This window comes from Neodiprion fabricii, chromosome 4 (genome assembly GCF_021155785.1).
Source record: "Neodiprion fabricii isolate iyNeoFabr1 chromosome 4, iyNeoFabr1.1, whole genome shotgun sequence".
Lineage (NCBI taxonomy): Eukaryota > Metazoa > Arthropoda > Insecta > Hymenoptera > Diprionidae > Neodiprion > Neodiprion fabricii.
Window position 1 is genome coordinate 8,036,156 of NC_060242.1, and position 27,106 is coordinate 8,063,261.

The following is a 27,106-nucleotide window of genomic DNA, read 5'->3' on the forward strand; positions in this document are numbered from 1 at the left end:
AAATAATGCAAGTGCAAGTGCCAATATGAAATCTGTAATGCTTTTAGAACAACCTTCTTTCCTATTGGAAGTGAGTACATTGTAAGTGAGAGTATGATGATAAAGTGGCTGTCCGCATGTACTGAAATTTCTCTTTCAATGCAGAGTTGCGTTTTTGTAGTAAAGTATAATGGAAATGGGGTAGCATCCGTATTCTTAGGATTACCGTAACTACATCAAGAATCCACTCGGTGAAGAGACTGACAAATATTGACTTTGGATTGTTGCGAGGACAAGTGTTTTAGCATGTAGGGAAAAGAACTAGGCAGGTTTTTAAGATACTCGCAGTGCTTCTGAAGTGACTGATATCGGTGAATATGTTGTACAGCTTACCTCCAGCGTTCAGAACACCTTGTAGCGTGGAACTCAGCATCTCTTCGGTAGCGCCAGCGCACTCTAGGAACAAACCATCCTCGAAATTGTAGCACGGGCATCCGGGGATCGTTTCCGTTGGCGGACATTCCACGGCTTGAGCCTGAACCTGTAGGACTATTGCCAGGGCGACCAGCGCCAAGCAATGACCACGCCTAGCCGAGTTCAACCAACTGCACATCCACGGATGAAAGCCTTGCATCATCGTAACATCACTTCTGGTTCTCAATGAGGACCGATATGTCAGTTGATGGTGATCTGAAATGTAATTAAATACGTCGAGATTATTTTGCGGTACACCGGAGTTTTATTGTCTGGATCATCAATATCAAAATTCCCTTAAGATTGTGTGCTTACTTCTGAAAACTTATCAGGTTCATACTGAGAACTCCAAATTCTATCATTTTTATACATGGGTTCAAGTTGGACTGAGGTTAATCTAAAAATTTTTGAAATTTGCGACAGATTGTGGGAAAGTTAAACTACATGGAATTATATTCGAAACCTTCAAGACTGCATTCGTAGATTTAGAAGCATTAGATTTGAAAGTACTCTTTTGATTTTCAGAATTCAAGATTGACCATTTAAATTCGGTCCGTTCAGCTCTATTTTCCAATTAACAGCATAATTGCTTTTTCCTCTAATCACTTTCCTACGATGACTTCCGAGAGATTTATTTTAAATTATTATAGGTCTTGAATTTAGATATCTCATTATTTAAATTAATCCGATTCATTTTCTGTGAGAAATTACACGTGTTTCTCGAATTCGAAAAATCTGTAACTGAAAAAATTTAGCTTTTTGAAAAGTTCTTGTTTAGCCTATAAGCTTCTAAGAAATGTTAAACTTCATGGAGTGGGTTAGTGAAAAGGTCAAACAGAAATGAAATCTCTTTTGCGAGCGAGTCTCGTATCGTAAGTAATATTTACTGTCATTTATTATTTTCAATATATATTTTGATATTTATATTATCAGCTACAAATTTTACTCTCTTCCGCTCGATATATGGTATTGACCGCGTTTAAATTCCAACCGTGATGCGTATGGCGTATTACTGTAACACCGAGGATGAACGTGAAACGAAACAATGTTTAACACGCAGAAGTGGAAATAATTGTTCAAAATTGTTTCTCACCGAGTGTATGGAATACGGAATGGGAGATGAAATAGTTGTGCGACTGTTTTAAAATTCAGCACTTCCCGTTGGCGCAATGAAATTATGATTCAGACGTCAAATGGTTGGAATCCAGGTTCGTATTATCGCTGATTAAATTCCAGCTGGAATTTTCCGTACTGACTTCACTGACGTCGAAAGAGAAAAGTCCGCGATCATGAGGATCGTGGTGAATTCGGAAGGTCCAACTTTACCACATCCAATCAATTTTCGTTTATCTAAATAGATCGCTCGGGCATCGTATAAGGTGGAACGGGACATGATCGAACGACCCTTCTCTGTTGCTCATTCGTTGTCAACGAGTAATTAATTACTATCAAGAAGTAGAACGATGTCAAACTTCCGCATTACTTTTCCGCGTCAATTTTTTGTGTTATCAGCCACAGGTGTCGACTGTGCAGAAGGTTATTGACTGGATCATAGCTACACGATGTTCCCTGAAAGCTCGGTTAAGTCTTCAGCAACGCTTGTTTGCCGATTAAAATATGCACAAATAACCGGGCTTTTAAGAGCGTGGTGAAAAATCGTACAAAACAATAAAGAGATTTAATATCCGACTATTAGAGGCGAAATCCCCGTTTCACCGGGCTGTCGAGTACTTCGATTGCAGCAATGCCGCAGCTGCACCACGAGCGGAATCCATTGATTAATCTGACGGTGATATCGCCGGCGGGCAAAACGGTAACTCAATATTGAACCGACCATCACCCGTTGCGCATCGTACGAGGCCAATTGTTGCCGTTAACAGGTTCCCCGCTGCCGTCTGTTCAACGTCCGGTTCCGATAACGCAGGAAACGGGCGAATCGTGGCAGATTTTTCCCGCCCATGTAACTTCCCCTTCGCCAAGGGAAAATAATTTCCACGCTTTCACCTGCCGCAGCCGCCTATAAATTACCTCGTATAAGTTATCTACTTACACGTGGCCTCGAGTGGTCCTGGAACATCCGGGAAGCGAGAGGATGATCGGGAATTTCGTCGTGTAAGGATGCCTACTGTTCCCGCTCGTAAATTATCGTGACGAATCGAAAATCTTTCGGATAAATTTATGAGCGATGTTTTGGGAAAGTTTTGATGGATACCCTCCTCCAGCTTTCTCTACCCCCAACATCGCAGCGACTTCTTCTTCTTTGCAGGCGACGGAAAGGGGCCGACGATTTATATCCTCCATGACGCTTTTTAAAATGGTTTGGGTCGCGTTAAATCCTACATTTCGTTTGCCGCCTAGAGTCACGGGGTTAGTCCCTCCCGAAGACGTGACAACGTGGCGATAGTAACACTCCGATCGTTCGTGTTTAACGATAAGAGACTCCGCCGGCCTGCCCTCGTTCGAACGTGATAAAACGGTCGGTAGGCACCACGTAAGTCGAAAAGGGGTGATATTCTTCCCCTCTCGCGTCGCCTCTGCATTCCGCGGAGTGAGTATAATGGAGAAGATTAATCTCCCTGACCGCTAAAACCTCTAAACCACATACCGTTCACTTTGAGTTTCTTTTTTTTTTTTTTTTGTATTCGTCGAAAGGGGTGAGGAGGGTAAAGTCCAATATTTTTCTTCTTTTTCGGCTTTAACCATTTTTTTTTTTTATCCACTACCTCGTAACAGTCCCGGGTTTTTGTCTTCCTATCGCGATCCCAGGAAACTCGAGAAAGCTCCACCCACTCTAAAACGGAAGCGAATCGATCACTACAATTCCGGTGTGGGAAATATGTGTGCACGTTATTCGCAATCCTGGATCACCCGGGGAGTGTGGCTCCCATTTATAAGTGTGGGTACAGACCTGTGATGGTATGTATAAACACCGTGAGCGTGTATAAGTTTTTTTCTTCTCTTCGTCAAAAAACAGGAAATTGGAAGATAACGTGAATCGCATCATTTTGCACGTTTCAAGCACCTCGCGAACAGTTATTTATTTCTGAGAATCACAACAAATTGAGAAATAAAATTAACTTCGTATCATCACACAAGTTTCGGACTTTGATCTACAATTATGACCATGTGAAGGGATATGTTGGAACCTATTTCCTTATTTTGAATTGCTTTTTTTTTCACTCGCCACAGGTTTCAAATTCTGTTATTCGAACAATTTTATAGTTCCACCTGCTTCAAAGTTCTGTAAAAATTAGCGAAAATCTCTGTTTCTTATCCGACCGTTATAAGATCGGTTCCATCCTAATTTTTCCATTTTTTGCAGCACTTTGAACGTTTTCAATTACAAAAGTTAATATTTGATCGTTTCAAGAAGTTTGAATAAGTCCAGAACAGTTTTCCACTTCATGATATGCATCTTACAATAACGAAGTTGATAAAACCGATATTGATAAAAAATTTTCCAAACCACCATGAAAAATGATGACAATATCATTTCGTTCTCGTCATTTTATTATCAAGGTTCGCGTTCTCCGGCAGATGCGAGACTCCCTGCAGTCTTTCGATCAGATTCGAGCGATCAGAGTCGTTTGCGAAGGCATGTTACATGAATGCGGAGAAGGGTTAGTAGGCAAGGTAGCAATCTGGGGCCGAGACATTTGCATCTCTCTCTTATCCGATAATCCCGATCTCGCATCTAAGGATTCCCGTCTGCCGGCTTTATTTCATCGTCAATTTCAATCTCTGCCGACATTCGTTGATACATGTCGCACGACTATTACCTCCAATTTCCTCCATTCCTAGACTTGATCGTAACGTATCCCATCTCGGAATACATCAAACCGTCTAACGAATGCACGCGTAAAATATACGCGATACAGCCGTCAGTCTGGTTCGTAAGATCCAATCGATTCACGCTTCGCCATTTATCCCTTATACAGGGTGTTTCCCAGTAAGCGGTGCAGTATGTTAGTTGCCTACTACCGAGGGGAACAAATATCGGTAACACAGACCTAATCACTTCGGTCAAGTCGAGTCATATGATCACTTCAACGTGACTCCGGAATGCGATCAGCGAACGTTTCGGCATAGGTGACAAAAAACGAAACAACTTTTTGGACAAATGAACACAACATGGAAATGGGAGCAGTTCCAGCTTACTTGCGAAGACTTTAAACGCGCTAACTACCGATGACTCGGTAGGTCTGTATTACCGATATTTGTTCCCTTCAGTGGTAGGCAATCCAACATACTGTGGTGTTTACTCGAAAAAACCCTGTATACACGAAGGGGGTTGCGAATAATATTATCTGCAGCGAAGATTTGGACTGCAAAGCTCGGATCAAACATTTGCATACGGGAGAAATGAGTCTTATGCAATGGTTGCCGTTCACTTCATAATTTTTAATCATAAGTGCATGGAAAATGCCAATTTGTCTGAAGGCGGAAACGAGGATGTCCATTCCTTGAGGTAGAAGCGTAACGAATAAGAAATACAAATCGAAAAAAAAATGTCTTAAGATGTCATAGTCGTGAGTTTTAAAGCGGATCAGAGAGGCTCGTAATCTGGAAAGGGCGTGGCTGAGGTCCTTCCGTTTTTACCGTCCGGTCATTGAACAACCGTCGACTCCGCTATCTTAGGTGCCATTAGAGATAGTGACCTTGGTGTTAAATAGATTATTGGCCGGAGAAAAAGACGAAGGAAAAACCAGAATTCCTCGTGTAAAAAGTGTCTCAGTCCATTTTTTCGGCTACTTTGCCACTTTCTTTCCTCTTAACCTCGAGGATATCGTGGCGAGACAAGATCGCGCGAATGTGAATAATTTGATCAGAACAAAGTTTTTTCTTCTCACGTGTACCAGCTTTTCCTAACTTCTGTATATTTGCGTAATACGTCATTATCGTACCATAGCTTAGAGAATTTAATATCGGTAACAAATATTATACCTGACAAGTAAAACAATCATGGCAAACTGCATTGTGAACGATACCACTTACTGTATACATATGACATAATTATAAGAATAGTGCTAATTATTGATTTTCTACTAGTAACATTGTCCTCATAAAATCAGAATATAAGAACCTTCAGGGCGTACCCAAAGAAACATATGAGGTGCTGTTTCACAGATCCTTTCCGGCATTTTATGGGCACATATTTTCCTCCATTTCACTGGTCAACGATCCATTTGAATTCCGTGGACATTCTTATTCCAAATTTCAATTCCTGAACGATGCATACGCGTCTTGTTCGTAGGTCCTAACTCCAGTTATCTACCGAAGACTGGCTTTCCCTCTTCATCTCTTGCCGTGTCGTCTTTCTCTCTCAGCGAAAGGGTCTTCGAACGAAATCCGTAGCACGACCGTCATAAATGCGTTACGCTCGTCATTAATAACCCCATTTCCGACTCTGCACTCCGTCCTTCGACTACTGATAGGGACGTCTCTTCGTCTTGTCGAGGGTCATTCACGCATCCTACTGCTATAGTGTAGCCAAATGCAACCTGCAGTAGTTCAAGTACTGCATGCGTTCACACCTGGGGTGCTCCCAGCAGATAACGCGGTTCGCCTCCCTCAGCTCCTCATGTATAAAGATGAATGTGTCCCCAAAGCGCGCATCCATCTTCCCGGCTTCGAGTCCTTTCACGGCCTCCGTTCTCCTCCTCTCCAACTCTATCGGCAAAACCTACATTGGGATGTTATGCAAGTGTAACGATATGTATCCTGCCCACCCCTCCTGGCTGCTTTCGAGAATGCAACATGCGGCTTATCCTTGAATGGTATATTTGTTGGGGATTTGCATCGGTAAAATTCCCGTTTACGTCGGCTTGTCCTTTTTATCTAGGAACGGGCTGATCGCTACCGTCCCCTCGACATCCTCAGCATCCAACCCCTCGAGATGAGATCCCCCTCTTTCAAGTGACGCTGCACATCGTTCAGTTTCGGGGAAAAAATTTTTAATCAGGTCAGTCGTGTATTCCGCGTTCTTGAGGTCTCTTGTTTTTTATTTTTTTTTTTTTATCTCGGTAATATTGTTAAATTGTCAGTGTAACTTTTCTTATTTTTTTACCTTCCTTTGTTATCTTCAAATTCTGAAATTAAATTTGCATAACAGTATTATTAAGGTACGTTCGCTTGGGGCTTTTACTTTGGGTCGCAGTCTTTTTCTGCATTGCAATTTTCATTGTTGCTCACTTTTTACTGCCCAGTCATTTGAATGCGTTTCTCGTGTGTCGGAAATGAAGCGCACACTATAATCCCGTTGAGAGCCTTCGGAAAGATGTTATTATTCATACCATTTTTCAAATGATAAAGATTTTTTCTTTATGTTTTGACTCTTATTTCTATGAAAATGATCGTGATTTTATTAAAAAGTGAACTGTTTCATACAAAAGCGTCCTTTTTTCTATTTAGGGTGACTTTACGTGACAGGACCGTTGAATATATTTAAATACAGGTAATTTTCGAGGGTAAAACAAGTCCCCTAGTAACGTACCTACAGTGAATTTCAATACCCAAGCTAATTACACAGATTAATTACGCGTGGTATTTTTCAGGCCCTCATCCTCATTGATTAGCTTGTTTTACCTGTGCACTGTACCTGAGTTAAAAATATGAGTATTTCGACAGCAATACGAATGCTGGTGAGAGATAAATTTGTTCAGCTATCTTGTCAATGGTAAAATTATTGTCGTTATGATGGTATTCGTAATTTCCTCAGCGCTCCGTTTGTTCTTGGATGAAGAAACGAGAATCCAACCTCTTTAACGTCCATCTTCGGCATAAATTCTCTCTCCGAGTCAAATTAAGTCCCGTAAAATTCATCTACGGATATTAAAAATTCTGCCCACGTTTGCCTCGTTTCTTGACCCCCAAAATTGCGGTTACATTAATTTCCTGTAACAAGAAAAAACGAGAACTTGGAGGTACGGGGCGTAATAGGCGAATCGTCTAGTAATTTATTCTCCTTCCGAGAATCGCGTCATCTAAGTATCAAAATTGATAGGTTGCCCGAACATTTGTCCTACCGAAACTCGATTTGCTAACTATCAGAAATTCCCTACAAGCATCGGGCAGAAATCGAACGATTGGCTTTGGCTCAAGGCGATCCTTTTCTTGAGCCGATTCGCTAAACTGTATCGAATTCGAAGCGACGCGAGGAGACTTGAAATCTCACCAGACGGGAGCTAAGTGTCCGCACTGCGATCACTGACAAGGGTATCTTCGGCTCTTCCCACCCGTTGCGGATAGTAATTTTAGTCGTTATACAAGACACCGCCCGGACCAATTAAGGAAGCACAGAGACCCAGAATTTCGGTGGACAGGTAAGGAAGAAGATACACCAACGGAAGACGGTAAGATGTCTACATTGGCTACGAAACCTACCGTCGCTGTCGCGAATAAGAATGGCAATGTTCTTAACCTAGTAATCGTTGCGATCGTATGTCAAACTTCATCCATCTATTCACTTCCGACTGAATATCCATTCGATTGTTTGTTGCATGAATTTTGAAGGAACAGTTTGATATCGTGTAGGTATAAATAGAATTAAAAATTGATGTCCAATTGTATATTGAACAAGAATGGTAACAATAAGCGTAAATAATTATCGTTTTAGTATTTTATTGCACGTTTCAATTAAGTGAGTTGCGCCTTGATGCAACATAAAAAAATAGTGACAGCGGTGGGATCAGCTATGAAAAAAATATTTTTATTCAAAAAACTAAAGATTCGAAGAGAAAAAATGTACAGATTTACTTCGGACTAGCTGACATACTCTGTAAGATAACATGAAAAAGATGATTCATTTGTTTATTCATGTCGTATGCTACTGCAAAGTTCTTTCACCTACTTGTTTAGTTATACCTCTCTGGGATGATTCAAATCCTCGGGATGAAACAAAGTCACCTTTGGCCTGGATTTATTCATGAGTTCCATTTACTTCAGAATTTTGCCCGGGGTCTGATGAAAAATGACGAGAAGATCAAAGAAAATTCCATCTTTTGCTCGGAACGGACAAATTTCTCGTTTTAATGGCTTGAATCTCTAGTTAAAAGAGAATTACTCTGCACGTCCAATGTTCTCCTGTCATAAAGCAAAACATTAAGAACCATTGAGAGGTATTTCTTTGCTTGTTACATAGATTAATAATGAATAAAAAAAAATTTTTACAAGTTTCTTATAATGGTTGGAAGTATTTCAAAACCTCAGGCTACAATGGATGTACAAAATCAATACCAAGAGTTCTTTTGCAACCTTCACTGACACCTACACTAAAATGTGATAAGAACTTCTCATCGACTTTTCGATCCGTTATAAAATCAAAAGCCCAATTTCTCTCTCCTGACCTCTTTTAGCGAGAAAGTTATATCGCCACTCATGGCATATAAATATGAGCATTCAATAACCGGGAGTAATGTTCGGTCTAGACTAAAATTTCAACTTGTCTACTCTGCAAAGTGAGAAAGCGACAAATCAGTTATTGCAAGTAACACGCGATCGCGATCTGCAGGTCACCGCAGACTCCCTTAGAATTTTCCCCTCAAGTTTCCTCTAGAACTTCTTGATTCCGTTTCGAGGAAAATCGGCAAGCAAGTCACGAGCGTCGTAAAGCTTTCACCCACCGCTATAGCGCTTATAATCTTATAAGATTACTCTTACCTCGCTGCAGTAACATGACGTTAAACAAGAAGATCGTATTTCTAGTTCTGAATTTTTTCCAATATTGGAAATTGGTCCAATTCCTTACGAAAAATGACACTGATGAGGGATCTGAAAGATTTGCAATCGCCTCCTGATTACGAAGCTCAATTAAAAGCTATCGAGTTTCTTGTTTGAGAGAGTGGAGTTTTTGGTCAAAGGACGTTGAACTCGGAATCGAATATCAGGAAACTTTTTATGTTCAATCCTTCGGTTCCATACGTACCCATTGCGGTGCAAACTTTTTGAAATGCCTTTCGGAGCTGCGGTCTAGACTGTAAAAGGTCACTGTAGCTGCGTCATGAACGGTTATGCAGTACTTGTATAAAGTAGTTAATCCTTTTAGCTGCTACATTTTATAGTTGAAATATGGGAGTTCCGACAGTACGAGGTTATTCCGCTCGGTGTACGTGCGCAACCTGACCCGGTGAACCTTTATAATCCGATCCGAAACTTTGTTTCCAGTGTTTTGCAAGAGGCCGTTCCGGCGCGTCCGTTCGACTGCTTACGTAACAGTGGAAAAAGCGATCGGTAGATATATCTGGAGGGTTAGAAGGGCTTCTGGTCCTTGCATCCTCCCCTTGGAGTTCATAACGCGTTGAATATTCCGAGAAGGGTACCGGTGAGGATTTCATACGCGTAGAAAATATATTGCCACTTTGCGTCGAACGCACTGCAGACTTTCTCTCTTTCTCTCCGCCACTTTCGCCGTTCTTCTCGCCTTCTCTCTCCGTCCATACTTCTCTTTTCTACTCCCAATAACGACTGATGTATACATACATGTGTGTCGCACGCTGCATGAATTTCGCATTTCGCTGACGAGGAGTTTTTGAATCTTTCAACGACTGGGCGACTCCCAGGGGACTGGAAGGAATGGGGAGCAAGCACGCGCGAAGAGAGAAGAGCAAAGAAAAAAAAAGACCGTGCATCTTTACGGTTCTCTAGCACGAGGCCCGGAAACGAAAAATGATTACCTTTTCGAAATCTATGCGGGATTATTAGGGGATCGGAATATGTGCGAGCGGCAGGTGGAGGCCGAACTGAACTCGTAGAGACAAGTTTCGACGCTGCGATAACTGGGCTCCATGTGTCGGTCATAGTCAGGCGACCCCACCTTCGGTATAAATTTTCCCTATGCTGGTCCTAATTCAGGACAACGCGGACAAATCCTATGTGTTTGGATGAACCGCGCGTGACCGAAATACCCGATGGAATAACCCGAGGAATTCTTGGTGGGCGGTAGGAAGACGCCGTAGGGAGGATTACCGATCCTCACGGCATTTTGTATCGCTTTATTGAGCTCAAGAAGTTCCCTCCACGAAACGTGACGTGACGTGCCACTGAGCTTCACATAATTTTCACCCTGGATAACAGAATACTTTTCCGAGACATTTCGGCTCGACGTCTTACCCATGGCAGATGCAGACCGTACTTCCACAGAATTTTTATCAATGGGGTGCTCGGCGGAAAGGTATGCGTAGGTAGTCACGTTCATTTCCATTGATTCGTTAAAAAGCGTCCGTAAGCTTCGATTTAAGCTGAGTCTCAATTGGGATTGAGTGCTTAATCACGCCTTACAAAATTGATGTCTTAATAATAATTGAATGTCGGTATTAAACTGAACAACCTCCTGCGTCCGTTTAAAATCGTTATGGAATGACGTTAAACCCCATTTTTCAATCTTTAAATTGGCTCGAAAACAGGGTACCAGTGATTGATCAGTCAAATAGAATAAACAATTTAATTTGAACCGTCAAGGCAAGAATTTAATGGCATAAACTCTGAGGTGATTTATATCTCATGGACAATATCTGCCAGTTTTAAATGACCAAAATTCACAAATTAAATAAATTACAATCAATTATGAAAATTCGTACTTTCATGTGTAATCATCATGATTATTACAAATATCAATCGACAATACTTGAAAATTATATGACTGTTTCGACGACGTTGCACACACTGAATATCAGCATGAAATACTTGAACTACCACCAAGACTGAAGTTCCTTATGGCAATTGTTGTAAAGGTTGTTACATGTCACTCTACTAATTGAAATTCTAACTAATAAATATACGGTTGCACGTACGAAATCGTAACTTAAAATTAAGACATTGAAATGTCTAATGATGGCAAGTACTTGCACAGTAAGATATTCAGGTCTTGAGTTGTTAGTCTCTTCAATTAAATACGAGGCGTAAGGCGAGGCTTATGCGGTGGTACCTCGACTTGAGACTTTTTTAGGTGGATTTTCTCTCGTTTCGCCTTGCTCGGATGTATCTCGGGCGGTGTAGGGATTAGTATTTCAACTCAAACTTAGGACGCAGCAGCCTTCCAAGTGTTCGTTACTCGGAAAAGGTCTGCCTGTCTCTAGGAAATTTCATTAATTAACACTAATGGTACCCCACTTGCCTCCAACAAACTTAACGTCCCTCAGCCGTATGTTGAATCATCACGTGATAATTTTAACGCTGACAGGAGTGCGATCTGAACAAAATACGTTTTGGTTTTTATCGTCAAGTCCAGCGTTTGCTGGCTTTGCGTAAACCTGAAAACGCGTCTTAAAAGTTTCAACGACATCATAGTTGCATCCACTACTCGTCGCAATCAGGATTCGGGCAGAAGCCACTGCTCGCAATTCAACTTCACTTAGAAACGATAAGTAAGACAAAATGTTTTTCAAGTGTCTGGAGCGTTTCGAAGTGGACGTTTGATTAGATCTTGAATCGGTCGAGGACAAACGTCCGATGCCAAGGTGAAGATGCGCCTCTGCGATCACGTCTCGAAGCCAATTGGCCGTTTCGAGAGATAAATGCCAGTGCATCGGAATCGAGGAGTATATGGAGGTTTTCAATCACCGTAAGGACTGGCTGGATCTAGGAGTTTCATTTCCACTGCCAACCAGGAAATGACCGGGCGGGTTTCTCGAATATTGGCACTGAGACTGGAAGCAGCGGGTGTTGCTGCCCGAGTTCGAAGCCCCGTGAAAATGGAGAATCACTCGGATCTCGGGGAGAAACCTGATCCAAGATAAACATCGGGGATGGAGTTCAGCTGGCGCAGGGCAAGGCCTGTCTGCAGGATTTCGTCAACATCGCATTTAGACATCGACATACATAATTCAGTAATCCAATTCCTCGACGAATAGATTCTGGCGAGATTGGCACGACACACAGCTGTTACCATGGATCCGGTATACCTGCCGGCGCATATTACTTCTCTTGACAATATTGAATCTCAATCCTGGATTCTCATCCGGTCTCAAAGGCCGCAATGGATGTGAAATATATTACGAGTGTTTGGCACCTGTAAAGTTACTTTGGAGAGTCGCGAATCTCATTCGTTCAGGACTCATCCACTGACGAAAATTCTTGTGACTAATCCAAAAAGAGTGCGTCCTCTTCAGAACCACTGTCATCACCACTGGCGCCTCGTGCGGTTGGATCACGATCATCCAATTTGCATCGAGTTTCTTATATTCTGTGATTGAAAAGCTTTGCGGAACAAGCTTGGAATTCCAAAAATTCACGGCAAGTTCTCGCCGTCGGGGAATGAAATCCGGTTAAGGATCTATAGTTACTCTCTTGGATTAGACCCAGAATTCAATTAACCGAGTTCAATTAGTTACGGTGGACAAAGAACGCACTCAATCAGCGTGACGAAACCTTGTTTGCAAAAGATCCTTTCTACCGTAAAATCCAGACGGTGTTGTTTCCTCGATGCAACTATGTAGACATCGCAATGGGAATTGTTTTTTCGTTTCAATCACGTCGCTCTTCGCATTTTCAGCGGTGATGATGTATTTTTCCTCTTTTCGTTTACCGGGAATTAACAATTTATCAATAGCTCCATAGTATGTTATTATATAAAGAAAGACATTCTATAGGAATTATTTGAAAAATTGTAAAAACTGTGTAAGTAAGTCCTCCGAAATGAATTATAATTACCATTACTTAGAAGTTTTATCGGCAAATTGCGCAAACAAATTTTGTACGTATGTGCATTTAATAAACGCATACCATGCAAAAAGATGCAATGCAATTAATGGAATTTTAAAAATCAAACTCAACTATATCTGAATAAGCTTGGATCGTTCTCAGAATCAAACTTTTGCTTATAATTCCGGATTAAAGTGGAGAAATCCGTGTGAAAACTAGAGTAAAGGAAAGATTTCCATTTCGAAAGAACAGCGCTATCCACAATTGGATAGATTACGATGATACATAATTCAACAAATTCCGCTGCGAAAATTCGCGAAGAAAATCGAAAGATCTGAAAAGTTTCATGAGAATAAGAAATGAATTTGACTTGAAAAAAACTGACGTTGTGCGATGTTTAAAACTGGACCATATTGATGCATAATTTACTTGTAATTCATACAATAAGAAATGATCTCCAAAAAGTCTATTTTGCTTGAAAATCACGATCGCGGATGCATTTGAATATGAACATTTCTACTAAATGCATGTTTTAGATCACTTTTGAACGCTCTTAAATTACACGTATCCATGAGTAAATAAATACAAATTTAACGTAAATTTCTTGGTTACGTACGCGAAACGAATTTTCATTTTGTACCCAGAACAATATTTTTCTATTGTGATGAAAATTGAAAATATTGAAAGACAATAACGCCAACCATGCAACAAAAAACTTCTCTCGTGAGTGAACTTCTTACGAATCTCTCGAAAAAAAATCTTAAAAGTATATGCATTAGGTTCGATATGAATTTTTCATTCCAAAGTGTTTTACAATTAAGAAAAATCGATCAGATTCGATGGATTCCACTCAACCTTGGTCTATTTTGTTTAGCTAACTACTTTATACAATTTCAACGTAACAATTAATTTTTTTTTTCAACGCCAATTGAATACAGTTACTTCTTGACGCAAACTAACGTCGGTGTAATCTCAAAAAATTGAATATTATACAGTAAAACATTATAAAAAGAAAATTGTGTCCCGGAGAAGTTGTGTAAAATAATTGACTGCACAATATGATTTTTCTCAATTTTGAAACACTTTCAAATCAAAATTGCATATCTAAACTATTAATTATAAATTTAAGATTTTTTTTCGGGATCTTCAAAGGAGTATTCTAATTATCTTAGGACTGTGGGTTTTCTAATCATCAAGAGCTTTGTCGGGTCTTGCAGAATTTTAGGAAGGCGTGAAGTTCAGTCATCGTTCGATATTTCGAAGGACTTAAGACTCCGCGGACAACGTCATTGAGTAATGTACCTCATACTTCTGCCGAGAGTCTTATCGACTCCGTTCCTCCTCCTCCCCCCTGCGAAATAGTGTGGTTTAAAATACATCAATCGCGAGTTACTGGCTCGTTTACGGTGAACGTCTCTCATTTATCCAGAAATATGACGCGATCAATTTTAACCGCTCCACTCTCCTTGGCTTCGAGCGCACTCCGAACCTCCTGATCTTGAGGTATTCAAAATCTCCGAGGATCCTGCGAGGAGTCCCGACTCGCACAATGAACCGAACGATATTTCTCCGCATTGGCTCAATTTAGCATTTTTAAGCGGATCTTGGATCGCTCCGCGTGTTCCCATCGCGTACTCGTATATGGGTCATTCTATGTCAAATCAGCAGCCCATGTACCTCACCTTCTTCGTTTCTGATCATTTTTTAGTATTATGATCTTACCGACCCAAAAGGATCTCGGAAATTATTTCAGATTTTTTTCAGCACACTGTTCAGATTTAAACCAATTACGAGAGCTCTATTTTTAAAAATCCTAAAAAATTTACCCTCATTTTATAATTCTAAATTTAATTTCTGAACAACACGTGATAATGGGATTTCAATATTTACTATTTGTTTCGCAAGGTTTTAGTTTCTTCATCTCGGAATTGTTTTCGCTATTTAATTTTTGATATGGCTCGATGTAAATAGGATGTAGAATCACATTATTTTCATAATTCCGTGATCTATTTACATCGAAGAATAGAGAAAGAAACGAAAAAGTCTGAATCCCGACATAGATGAACTAAAAACTTACGAAAAAAATAGTAAATGTAGATATCCCATTATCATGTCTTGCTTATGAATCACATTTGAAATCATAGAATATGTGTGAATTTTGTCAGATTTTGAAAAATGGCATTTGCAGAATAGTTTTTCCGTTTTTTTTTTTTCAAATTTCACTGGTGGTTAAAATAATCTGAAAAAAATTCCGAGACCTTTTTGGGTCAGTATAAACATTATACTCAAAAATTATTAAAATCGAAGAGGGTCAGATACATGGCCTGCTGATTTGACGTGGAATACCCCATATGCATTCAAGCTCGATGTACGGAGGAAATTGGAGCGGCGTTAAGCTTCGCGTTTTACTAAATTCATGCTTCACTGCTGCCGAATTTCAGAACCCCCTGCAGTCATTCCGACCTGGTTGAGCATCATGCTCACGCATTTTCATCCCCCACCTACCGCCACGCATTTCAAAATTAGGTAAATAAGGGATGAATATCCGTATACTCTAAACGGAGCTTCGGCCCATTTTTCACGTTCGAGAATCAATCTCTCCGGCAAAATATTGAATCTATATCTACTGCAAATTTAATGTTTGAACACGGAATCGATCGATGTTGAAAATGTGAAGCGGAAGCTACGACGTTCATTTACAAATATAAATACATATACATACGTTCGTGTTACACGCTAGGAAATTGCTCAATGAAATGTCAGGATTTCAGAATTTGTTCACCGATCCGCAGTTTTCGATTTAAAAATATCTCGATACCTTATCATATTTTTAATGTCAGGCCGTAATTACTGTTTCGACAATTTCAATTACAACTCATTTAATTTAGGCTCATATGTTTAGTTTTGTATGAAACGTCCAGTGTAACTGGATCCTGAATTTCAGTCTCTCGAAAAGTGCTGATATTTGCGTATCGGAATTTCACCATTTTTTTCGAGAAAAAAAACATTTATTATTACAAAGTCAAAAGCACTTATTGAACATAAGTTGTATAATTGAAAAGTGACGGAGACCTTGCTTTCCTTTTACCGAAACGACTTTGCTGATCGAAGCAACGAAACAGTGAAAGCATTGTTCGAGCATTGTTAAAGTAAACATATAGCACAATTTTCAACGAACAATCAATCATGCGTAATACGATCAAGGCCAGGAAATTGTAACGTCGAATCCAATTCTTACGCAGCCATTGAGCCTACTTGGCGCGTGGCGATAGCCACAAATAATACGCATAATTTTCATATGACAAATTTGGCTCCCGCTGATCCTAAAAAGCCAATTTACTAACGTCTTCCACCGTGAAATATAATTCATGGAGCGACTGGGAGGTTCGATAATCGGCGGAAAGATTCATTCGCTTTTCCTTTTCGCTTGGTAAATTCTTCTTTATCACGTCACATTACATTTACAGATGCTAATGTATTACACAAATTACTCGGATAGTGTTGTTATGACGACAATAGCCGCAAGAAATTTTGGGGGTTGATATTTTCATGAGATTCCAACGAAAAAAAATATTGGTAACCCAGAGTGTACTTACGGAAATAAAAAAAAGGTTTGTTTGCATGGCTTCATAAAATTCAAATACGAAGCTTTTCGAAAAAATGTACCGTAACACAGTGAAAAATAAAAAGAAATGTCTTCAACGGAATTTGGCTAATTAACGTTGAAGGGTTGAGTTATTGGAAAAATGTTTGAAAAATTCTCCGCATGGAAACGATTTATTTTAAGCCAATCACTGAAGCATTTATGTAATTTTGTCTATTTCTTCACGAAGTGTGATTTTTCTGACCAGGGTGGTCACAAATTTCTGGGAAAAAAATTCCATGACATTTCTAGGTCTTCTAGGATCTAAATCCTAGTTTTCCTTGACAATTTCCCACTTCTGGTGAATTACAAAAACCCAAATCGTTCAGCTTATTAACTCTATATTCGGTTCAAATTCAATTCGAATTTCAGAAAAACACAATGTACAAAAATGTCAATTTAAACCTTAAACATGTTACGTCAAAAAATTATTTCTAATTTCTATGATAGAAAATTGATATTTTCAGTCTTTTTCATGATGAAATTCAAAATTCCCTGATAATTCGAGTTTGTCCAGATGTGTGGTCACCCTGTCTTACATTTCCTTTGACTCATCGCTTTTCGATTTAGAAATTCTACCACAGCAGCTCGAATATACTGTAACGATTCAACCGTGCTCGCCTGAAATTAAAACAATACTGAGATGAAATTTAACTCTCAGTGTCAATCTTCTGACGTGTTTCAGTCCGTCTTAGCATAATTCAGCCAGTTTCTACGGAGCACGACGTGCCAATTTTCTTTTATCAATAATGCATTTCTAAGAAATTTAATAATAATTGTATCGATCTCATGTAAACTCGAAAATAATACATCTTCACGAAGATTCTATAAGTAAATTGATTAGTGTAAAGAAAGAACATCAAATTACTGCGAAAATCCATTGATCTATCTACGAGACTTAAGCAACGTGTATCCTCACTTCGAAGTGAACAAGTCGCCATCATTTTAACGGCATCAGCCAAAGATCTTCACAACGTAATTTGTTGAAAGTTAAGGTATTATGAAGAAAACTTTAGTTCAAAAGGAAAATTAAGAAGGGCAGTTTTGCAATTAATGTAATATAAAAGAAATACAGAGCGATAATTTCAAGTCGTAAAAAAAAAAAAATGATACGAAAGACAATTCACACTTTACAATTTAAACATTGTATACTTTTAAAAACAATTAATAAATTATAGGTATGAATAATCGAATGGACGAATGAATGATTTCTTTTTTCAAGTATACAATTTTGAGTACCATTTTTATGTTTACAACGAAAAGAAAAAGGGAGAATCTACGAAACAAAAATAAAATATAGTCACTATTTATTTAATACTGATAGAAGAAAACTGTTTCTTGATGTTATTTCTGTGCGAGAAAACCTGTCCTTAAATTGAAGTGTTCTTTTTTTGAAAGTATTAGGATAGTTTTCATCTGCTCGTATTTTAAATAAATATTTGCCATTACATTACCGGGTGTAAAAAATTATAGCATAATAAATGAAATAAAATGGGTTTAAGCGCCAAAGGTGGGTCGTGTTTGGTTGGAATGCCGACTGGTGTGCGCGCCTGTGTATATTCCCGTCCCTCCGGAGGAAAACTTGTTTGAAATGTTAGTTTTGTATTTGAAACGAGGCGACTACTATGTACCCTCGGAGGTGTATCGCTGGGCAGAAGTAAAGTCGCCGAGTTAACGAGCTTAACTTTGAATAATTAGAAAAGTCGCAATAACCTCATTACCCGCGGAGCAGCTACGCCTCCTGGAGAGCCTCTCGCCTCTTCGTTTGAAATCGCAAGAGAACCGAGGAATTACGTGCGCTTACAATTAGCGCGGAGAGTGAAAGAAAGGCGTCTATTCATTCGCACGAACCTACAACCGCGACTCCCTTCACCCAACGAACACAAACATGCACCTTGCGAGTGGTTGCAGGTGATTGAAACAATATTCTTCGTATAAACCTCTCGCCTTTGCCGATTGCACAGCTCACCGAGAAACTTTCATTTTTTTAAGAAAATCTATTTTCAGACTCATTTTATAACAAACTTTACCGATGAGACACTATTTTTACTCCCGAAAATACAAAAATGAATCATAAATTACTTGGAAATGGGATGAAAAAAAAAAAAAAAAGGGAGACGTAATAGTAACAATCGATCCAATAAAATAAACTTTTTAATATGAAGTAGTGATTGTCGTTTGATAATTTTTGTGAAATAACACTGATTTCTTCATCGTATTATTGAAATGAAACGGATTATAGTGGATTCAAGAAAATTGTTTCATACAGTTTGCTGAGTCTCTTTGGTGGATAAAATATAGTGAAATTTACTAAATGATGAGAGTCAGGTACTACTAATTGGTTACCGTAAACAAATAATATCTTGAATCTGCAATGCCACATTATGTAACAAGGGAATAAAGTCGATGACCTCATATTTCCCGCAAATGCGTTAAGAGGGAATAATATGCTACTGTCGTCCCGCTTTTCAAATCAAAAAAGTTAACATTATGGTCGAGTTGCGAATAGCATACCATTTTGAAGTGGCAAGATATTTTCTGCGAGGCGCCAAAAATCCTTTCTTGCCAGAGAATTAGGATGAGTTTCTATACGTTTATCTGGAAGAATTAGCACAACTCAATCAATCGCGATGAAACACTATCAAATGAGCCGATCGTCAACAACGGTATCTTTCTTTTTTGTTGTCTGATGCCGCAACTGATTTATGTGGCACGCATTAATTATGCCGAAATGATAAATTTTTGAATTACCATAATTAATCAATTATTTAGTAATCTTGGAAGAATAATTTTACCTTAGAGACCCGATATTGGAATTGAATTTCCGTTACAGGCTGAAATAACTAATCGATAATTAATCCAGCTTAAAACAACGAGGGTTAATTTAATTTCGTCTGCAATATTTTCTTCGTATAACGAATAAAATATAATCAACGTTTTATCCCAAGCAAGCAAATTCACCGTGAAACAATTATTTTTATTTTTTTTTTTTTGCACCGTCAAACTTTCATTAGCAAAAATACGTTCCACTTTTGCATTCTTCCTGCTCTATTCTTTAATAAATTTGGAGACACAGAATTCGTTTCCAGGAATTTTTGTTTGATCCAGTCTAGAAACTGTCTACACGACCTGTGCACAGAGTTGAAAATCAAATGTGTCTGTTGGTTAATACATTTTGAGCTTTCTATGGAGTCCACAGCATCTTCATTTCTCAATTTGTGGTCTATTAATTCAGGATGCAAAAAAAAAATTGCGTTTTCGTTATTACGTTTGAAAATAATTAACAAACATATTCCGTTCACTTGTAGCAGTTTTTGAGAGACTACAATTCGGGCATAGAGTTCGGAACCAAATTTGAAGTTCAATAAATCGAGTCTCCTGTGCATGCCCCGAATTACGCTCTGTCAAAAAAATTTCTGCAATCCGTTTTTGTACTTCGTATTCAAGATTCAATGTACAAGACAACGGAGCAATTTAATTGTTTTATTTGTATAAGCCGAGTGTCAGAATCATGCAGTAAAAAGGTTTCTGTGCGTAACTTCAGACACTCGAGGCGAGTGTTTAATAATAGTTCGGAGGCGCGTCGCGGCAACTTCAAGTTGGCGTTTTTTAATGACTTCTTATTATGTCCCAAGAGGTTAATCGACGAGAGTTATGGTTCGCGCCATTTACGAGTGCCAGGCTCTAAGGCCACTTTGGGTATCTGAAGTGGTTGGGTGTCGTGACTCCACTTACATCAGTCCTCCACTTATAGCGTAGCCGCAGCTTCTGATGGATTATAAGTCAACAACCAACTACTTCAAATCAATATAAGATAAACTCTCCGAACCAGGCTTGACGATTCCCATCACAAACGTATCGCAGCAAAGTGAATGTAAACTTTGTTTTGTCCTGCCAAATGTAAGTTTCCCCTTTCCGGGAAAATAATAGCGACGATTTGAAAAGCTTGCGCATTCTAAATTGTAATTCACAAGGCGATTAGAAGTGGAATTGTTTCGTTTCAAATTTATCGAGTACATACAATCTTATCCAAAACTTATTTGCACATTTCAATATTCTTCCTAAGGCCAAACGTATCTCGACTCTATATACCTAGTTATGAAAGAAATCCTTCATATAATCGACTTGTGGAAATTTTTGAAAAGTACCAGATACTAAACAAGTGGTATAAATATAATTGGTATCAGAACTAATGGTAAAGAGGTGAAAGTTACACATATTCAATGATAATATTTAGAAGAAATATTATATTTAATGTTGTTTTATTGTTTTCAGTTTCTTCATTTCCATATAATATATTAAGCAAAGTACTTGATCGCAATTCCCGACTTTCTGCTTCGTAGTTACAATTAAATTCAAAGAAATTGAACTCCGTGTTTCGTGTTTACTTTATTTTCATGCATTGATTAAAGTTTGTGAGTAATTAACCTCCAACTATCAAGATTATTTTACTTTATTATGCGTCAAGTGAAATTGGAAAATATAATTAAATTTCTCTTGCGTTTAGTCGAACTGAAATCGTTCAATTTTTTACGTATCGACTCATAATCATACTTGTTCGTAATTTTTTTCAATCATTCGAGATGAATCCCATGTAGAAATTGAACATTTTTTTTTTGTCCATTCGGAATGACAGAGTAAAAATTTTCAATTACATTCAAGATTGGATTGGGGTATCTAATTCACTCAATAGCGAATTTTCTAGCAAGAAAAACGTTATTTTCACTTTTTTTTTTTTTTTCTCGTATCGACACGTGGAGTGATCAACTCATGCGTATAAGTTACAACCCTCCGGTATTTCTTGAAAATAATTTGAAGCGTCGGGGTAAAGTGGATGTTGATTCTCTCGGAAGGGCATTGTTTATTATTAATTTGATCTCGAGGATCCCATTCGAGCTCTGTCAGAGGCGGTCTATTTTCGAATACACACGGGGTGGTCGGACAGGGTGGATAAGTGCCTTCGCTGAGGTTATCCAGAGTCAACAAAACACTCGACGCGCTGGATTAAGTCTAGTAAACACCTTCGGGCGAGGGCAGAAGTGATATAGGTCGACCCCAACGTGCCGCTGATTCTCGTCCCTTCCGCGAGCAAGCAGAACCTGTTTACGCCTAGGATCTGGGTGGCATGCCAGTTTCGAAAACCTGAGTGATACGCCGATCGAATCTCGCCCCCACGACGCTATTTTATTTATCAATCGGAGGAGAAGAAAAAACGGAGGAAACATACCCCGAATGTCTACTCCGAACACGTAACTTGACCTCCCTGCCTTTCGCGAAATGTTTCAGAGGCTGTTACAACGACTCGCCAACTCAAGAATCAATTTACGGGACGTGAAGTGAGATGATAGAAGTGTTGAAACGAAAGCGTGATGAAACATAGATTCAAAACGTTAAAATGTCGGACTGACGATGAAGCTAATCTAGTTAGACTTAATTGACAGATGAGGTGATCTGCACGATAACGAAACGTAGAGAGAACAAAAAATTACATCGATAGACATTTGACAGTCCTTAAGTATTTTTAGTTCATACCATAATCGAAAAATGTAGTTCTGGGTATAAAATAAAAATGAGTTTTCTGACCGTACGATAACGTTTAGTTAGTGTTTAGTACCATTTTGATCGATTATGGTCATTGATGCTATATTTTCTTGTAACTGTCGCAAGAGTTTGACGTTGGTGCCAAAAAATGATTGATATTAAGACCTTATTCAACCGACAAATGTAGAAAATTGAGCGGATGGATTTAATCTTGTAATGACCAGAAAGTGTAGTATTAATAACACAGTAAGATATTGTACGAAATAGTTAGTAATTGTACCGTACATTCTCTTATAATTCCAAAAACAACTGCGTGCAAACCGTTTTGTAGCGACATTCATTCTACTACAATTTTGTAGTGAATGTAGAAAATTAAATTTTGTCAGTCAGTCGTCATCGTATAAAAATATGGAACTACATAGGAAGCGTTAGTTATGGAAAAGAAGTTTAAAAAAACCCAAATTTAGAATAGGCTCTAAGAGTCTATATTTTAAACACTCGCGAATGAATAAAAATTAAAACAATCCCCAAATTTCCTTAATTTTTCAATGTATTGAGCAGGTATTCTTTGTAATCTTGTGTATTCTGTGTTATTATTGTGTTATCTCTATGTAATCTGCTGTAATCTTTGTGATCTTTTTAATTTCTGTATGCTTTTCGTCATGCCTGTAAACTTTTAAAATCCTTGCAATTTTTGAAATTTTAGTATCACTTGTAATCTTGCTGTAATATTTTTAATCTCCCTGCAATTCCTGCAATCTATTGTAATCGTCGCAATTTTTGTAATTTCTCGTAATCATTTGTAATCTTTTTTAATCCTGTTATAACCTTTGTAATACCGCTGCAATCTTTGCAATATTTCTGTAATCCTTGTAATCGTTGTAATCAATTTATGATCTTTGTAATTGTAATCAGTGTATGCCTTTTTGTATAGCGAAATTACTCGTATCAAATAGTCAGTAAAATTTGCACGACTGTGAAAACGATCGATTCACGAGATCTCCCCAGAGTTAGAAGAGCGAATAGAGAGAGAATATTTCACTCGTTGATCGTTTATTTTTCCTGCACGACCATTCAAACCGTTTGACCAAAGTGCCGCAATAAAAATGAACAAATAAATATAGACTCTAAAAAGCTTGTTAGCATAAACTAAACGTCAGGATTAATTTCCCATAAATGAGCTCAACTTTCGTCGCATATACCAACGTATAAACAGTTTGAAACCACCCAGATCAGAGTTTTCTGCACACAGCTGAAATGTCTATAACCATGGGTATTAAAATTCGTTCATAAACAATTTAGTCGTTATCCCCGTAACGCTCGAATCGTCATACGGTCTAAACTTTTTAACGTGCAGTTCTCCCAACTGCAATGATATTGCGAGTAATCACCCGGTGCATGCTGATCGTTAATGATGAGACATAAAATCTAGGTATAAAAAGAAGCTCTCGAAATCGGTATTCCACGTCAGTTTTTATTCATTTCTTTCTCTCTAGAAATAAAACGGACGAAACAAACGAGGCCGTCGAAGTCAGTTTCAGGATGCTTGAACCCCTTTGGCTCGATCCTCGCGTGCAATGGCGAGCAAAATTTTTTCAAATACCTTTTTGAACTCGCGTAGCATTACCATCATGCATGCGTCGAACGGGTGTTCGGTGAATCAAAGGTAACGTGTATATATACGTGCTGTACCTACTCTATAATTGCCTATTTGCAGGATTGTCGATCAAGTAACTAACGGAAATCATCAGTGTACTTTATTCTTCGTGAAAAAATATCTTTATCGAATTGAAAACATTGTAAATTCGATTATTTAAACAAAACACATCGCCCAAATTTTGGCCTGTTATTTTCCGGGACGGGAAATCTTCCTTTATTTTTTGTTCAGGTGCCTTGAAGCCAGCTGGAATTGTCAAGCTGACGAAGTAGCAGCCCTTCTGGATGTTGGAGTCGAGCCCAGAGACTCGGTAACTGGTATACAACAAAGCGGTGGAGGAAACGATAATTACGCCAACCCGTCGGGATAATTTTGAGGCCTGTAGTCTGAGGGAGGGCAGACGGACAGACAGATGCACGTATACGTACACCCAGCTCAACCGTAAATTCCTGTTATGGGACAACGTTGAAGCTCCGTGGCAGATGTGCGAAGGAAGAAAGGAAGGGAGGGAGAACAAGCCGGAAGAAAAAACGAAAAGTATGCATTCGGGGTGGAACGGAAGATAACCAGCAGTAAGATACACAGCTAGAGAGGAAGACTCTACGGTGGTGATAACTAATCGCCGTAACTCACTGCAACTCCGCAACCGCGTGTCGCGGTTTACGACGCTGATGTTGCAGCGGCGTTGTATCTAACGATAGAAATTGTACCCATGGGTCGAATTTCCGGATACAGGTATTCCTGCCCGCGTTATATTATATAGAAGTACCTTACGTCTTCCGGCTGCAGTTTAATGCACAAACAACGCGACAGTTGCTAGCTGTATACAAGTGTACCGAGGTACCTTAACAGAAACAGTCCTGGCGGTATTTTGTGGCCGATTCAACGTACTCTCGGGGATAATTCAGGATTGTTTACTACTCTCTAATGTATCGGAACGCATTCGTCGGCTATGATATCGTAGAAGATAAAGGAAATAAGGAAAAGGATGAGAAAAAAAAAAAAAAAACAGGAACGAGTTCTGTTCAAGGCAATCTCGTTGAATCGTAATCTGTCTTATCGACAGGGCGTTATAGGTGGCGCTCGTTAGGCGCGCTCTTTGAATTATCTTCTAAGATGATTTAATGTAAAACCCACCGCATGAAATATGCCGGTATTGTATTGAATGAAACTGTTCTTTATATATTACTAATGAGTCTATAATACGAAGATCTATGCTTCACATGAACGCGAACTGAAATTACCGTCACTTTGGATCGAAATATTGAATAACTCGTACTATTTTCATATACGTTACGAGTATTAGAATTAAGAGATTATCGCACTCCTAATAACGGACCAAGTTGAACATGCAAGCATATTTCATGTTGTACGTTCAAGCTTATGGAGAGTGGTTAGCATTGTTTAGCCATCAGAGACCGCTATTAGTTGTCGGCTGCATAACGCTTATCGAAGAGAGTCTAGTTCAATATTCACGACTAGCCACTTCAAGTAGTTTTCAGGTTCACGTTCTCTTTCGCCGTCTACTTTCGTTTCGCTTTCTGTGTAATGTTCCTTGTGTGCAAAAAATTTGCACTTTGTAAATGAAATTTTTTTGTATACCTCAAGCTCGACTCAACTTCGTTTAACAAATTCGATTCAACTTTTTTTTTTGATTGTCAGAAAGCCCACAGAGCAGAAAAAAATTATTTACCCAGCTTTGCCTTCAGTTTTCGGAAGAGTGTGCAAAGAAATTTCCATTATTGTGACATGTATCCCATATCGTATAAGTAATGATATCGACCACCCCGTAAGTATTAACGTTTTGTAGTCGCTTACACAACGCCGTTTCACTGTCTTTTTGAAGTTTTGTGTCAAGTTTCATATCGCTCTACCAGAAGACTGAGGAACACAAAGGAAAAAGTTAGTCTGATTATTTACTGAATTCTTCAGGAAATTGAAATACCTTTGGAGATTCTCGTACGAAAAGTTTTAAAGGATTTGATTAAGCGTGGTTGGAAAAAAGTTCAGTGTACAAAAAAGCTTGATTGTAGCTATAAAATATTAGTTTTTTTCTGTTGGAAAATTTTCACGTCACACGTTTTCACGAAATATCACCAAACTTTCCGGATAGGTGTTTGTAATTTTTGACATAGATGATGCCATAGGTGATAGAACCGAACGACATTGGCGGGTCGAGAAATCCCTAGATAAGTGCGATATTGAAGTGCGCTTATCGAAGGAATAGCTTCGACTAGATTTCGCCGGGGTCCCTGAGCTTCGCTCGAAGTTACTGTTCGGTTTGGATGTGGGATAAATTTCGATCGGCTGCAAGTGGGATAGGTGGGTATAGCCTAGCTGCAAGTCCAACTCCCAAGGCTTTCCCATACAGTTTACGAAATCCCACAGACTACGTTCTAGGCTTGGCTCGATTACCATCGTATTAGTTTTTCGATTAGGTTTCTCTCCATTCGCCCGTCCTTCCACTCACCGAGAACGGATCGTGGGAGGAGAAACTCACCGGAAAATCCACCAGCCAACTGCCGCTGAGCTTGCGGATACCGCGGATCTGTCTCCGTGCTTCTCTCTCCTTTCTTTTCTTCCTCCAAATTTCTCTCTCTCACTCTCTCTCTCTCTCTCTCTTCAGGTTCTGAGAGTGAAAATATCGCATACACAGGCACCCATCTTACTCGGTATGTTTTTATATGATCCAACCTTTCCTGCGCGCTTCGAAATTGCAATCCTCCCTGCAGAGTGTATCGATCTTAACGGATGGTTAGAGAGGATTTGGTAACGCGGCACGATATTTCTTCACCGCATTACCTACTTACTCGGTACGCTGCAGTTTGAGCTTCTTACCGTACACTTCCGAGATCAGGTGATGAAAAAAAAATGTACAACTTATCGCGAATGACGTAATGCGATAAACTGTAGTTACGCATCGAGTGTTCGGTAGCGACGTCGTGTTACAAAGCTTTTAAACTCTACAGCTTTACAGATCTTACACTACTTCCGGTTATGTATATTTCGAATTCCCCCCCCCCCCCCCCACCCAAAAAAAAAAATAAAAAAACAGCTGGATCGATTGGATTGAAATATGTGGAGGAAATAAACTATTTCGTCGAAATACAGTTTTTTATCAATACATTTTTTTTCAATACAGCTTAAAATAAATTCATAATGCTCAGAATTTTATA

General features: G+C 39.0%; 1 protein-coding gene across 4 annotated transcripts in view; it reads right to left on the reverse strand.

The window, feature by feature from the left end:
- Window positions 1-27,106, reverse strand: part of LOC124179624 (protein artichoke) — a 120,556-nt gene that overhangs the window by 7,327 nt on the left and 86,123 nt on the right. For all 4 annotated transcript variants that reach the window (XM_046564214.1, XM_046564210.1, XM_046564211.1 and 1 more), the window contains one exon: window positions 373-669. In XM_046564214.1, the coding sequence (XP_046420170.1) occupies window positions 373-616 (244 nt within the window). In that variant the 5' untranslated portion in view covers window positions 617-669. The remainder of the gene's footprint in view (window positions 1-372; window positions 670-27,106) is intronic.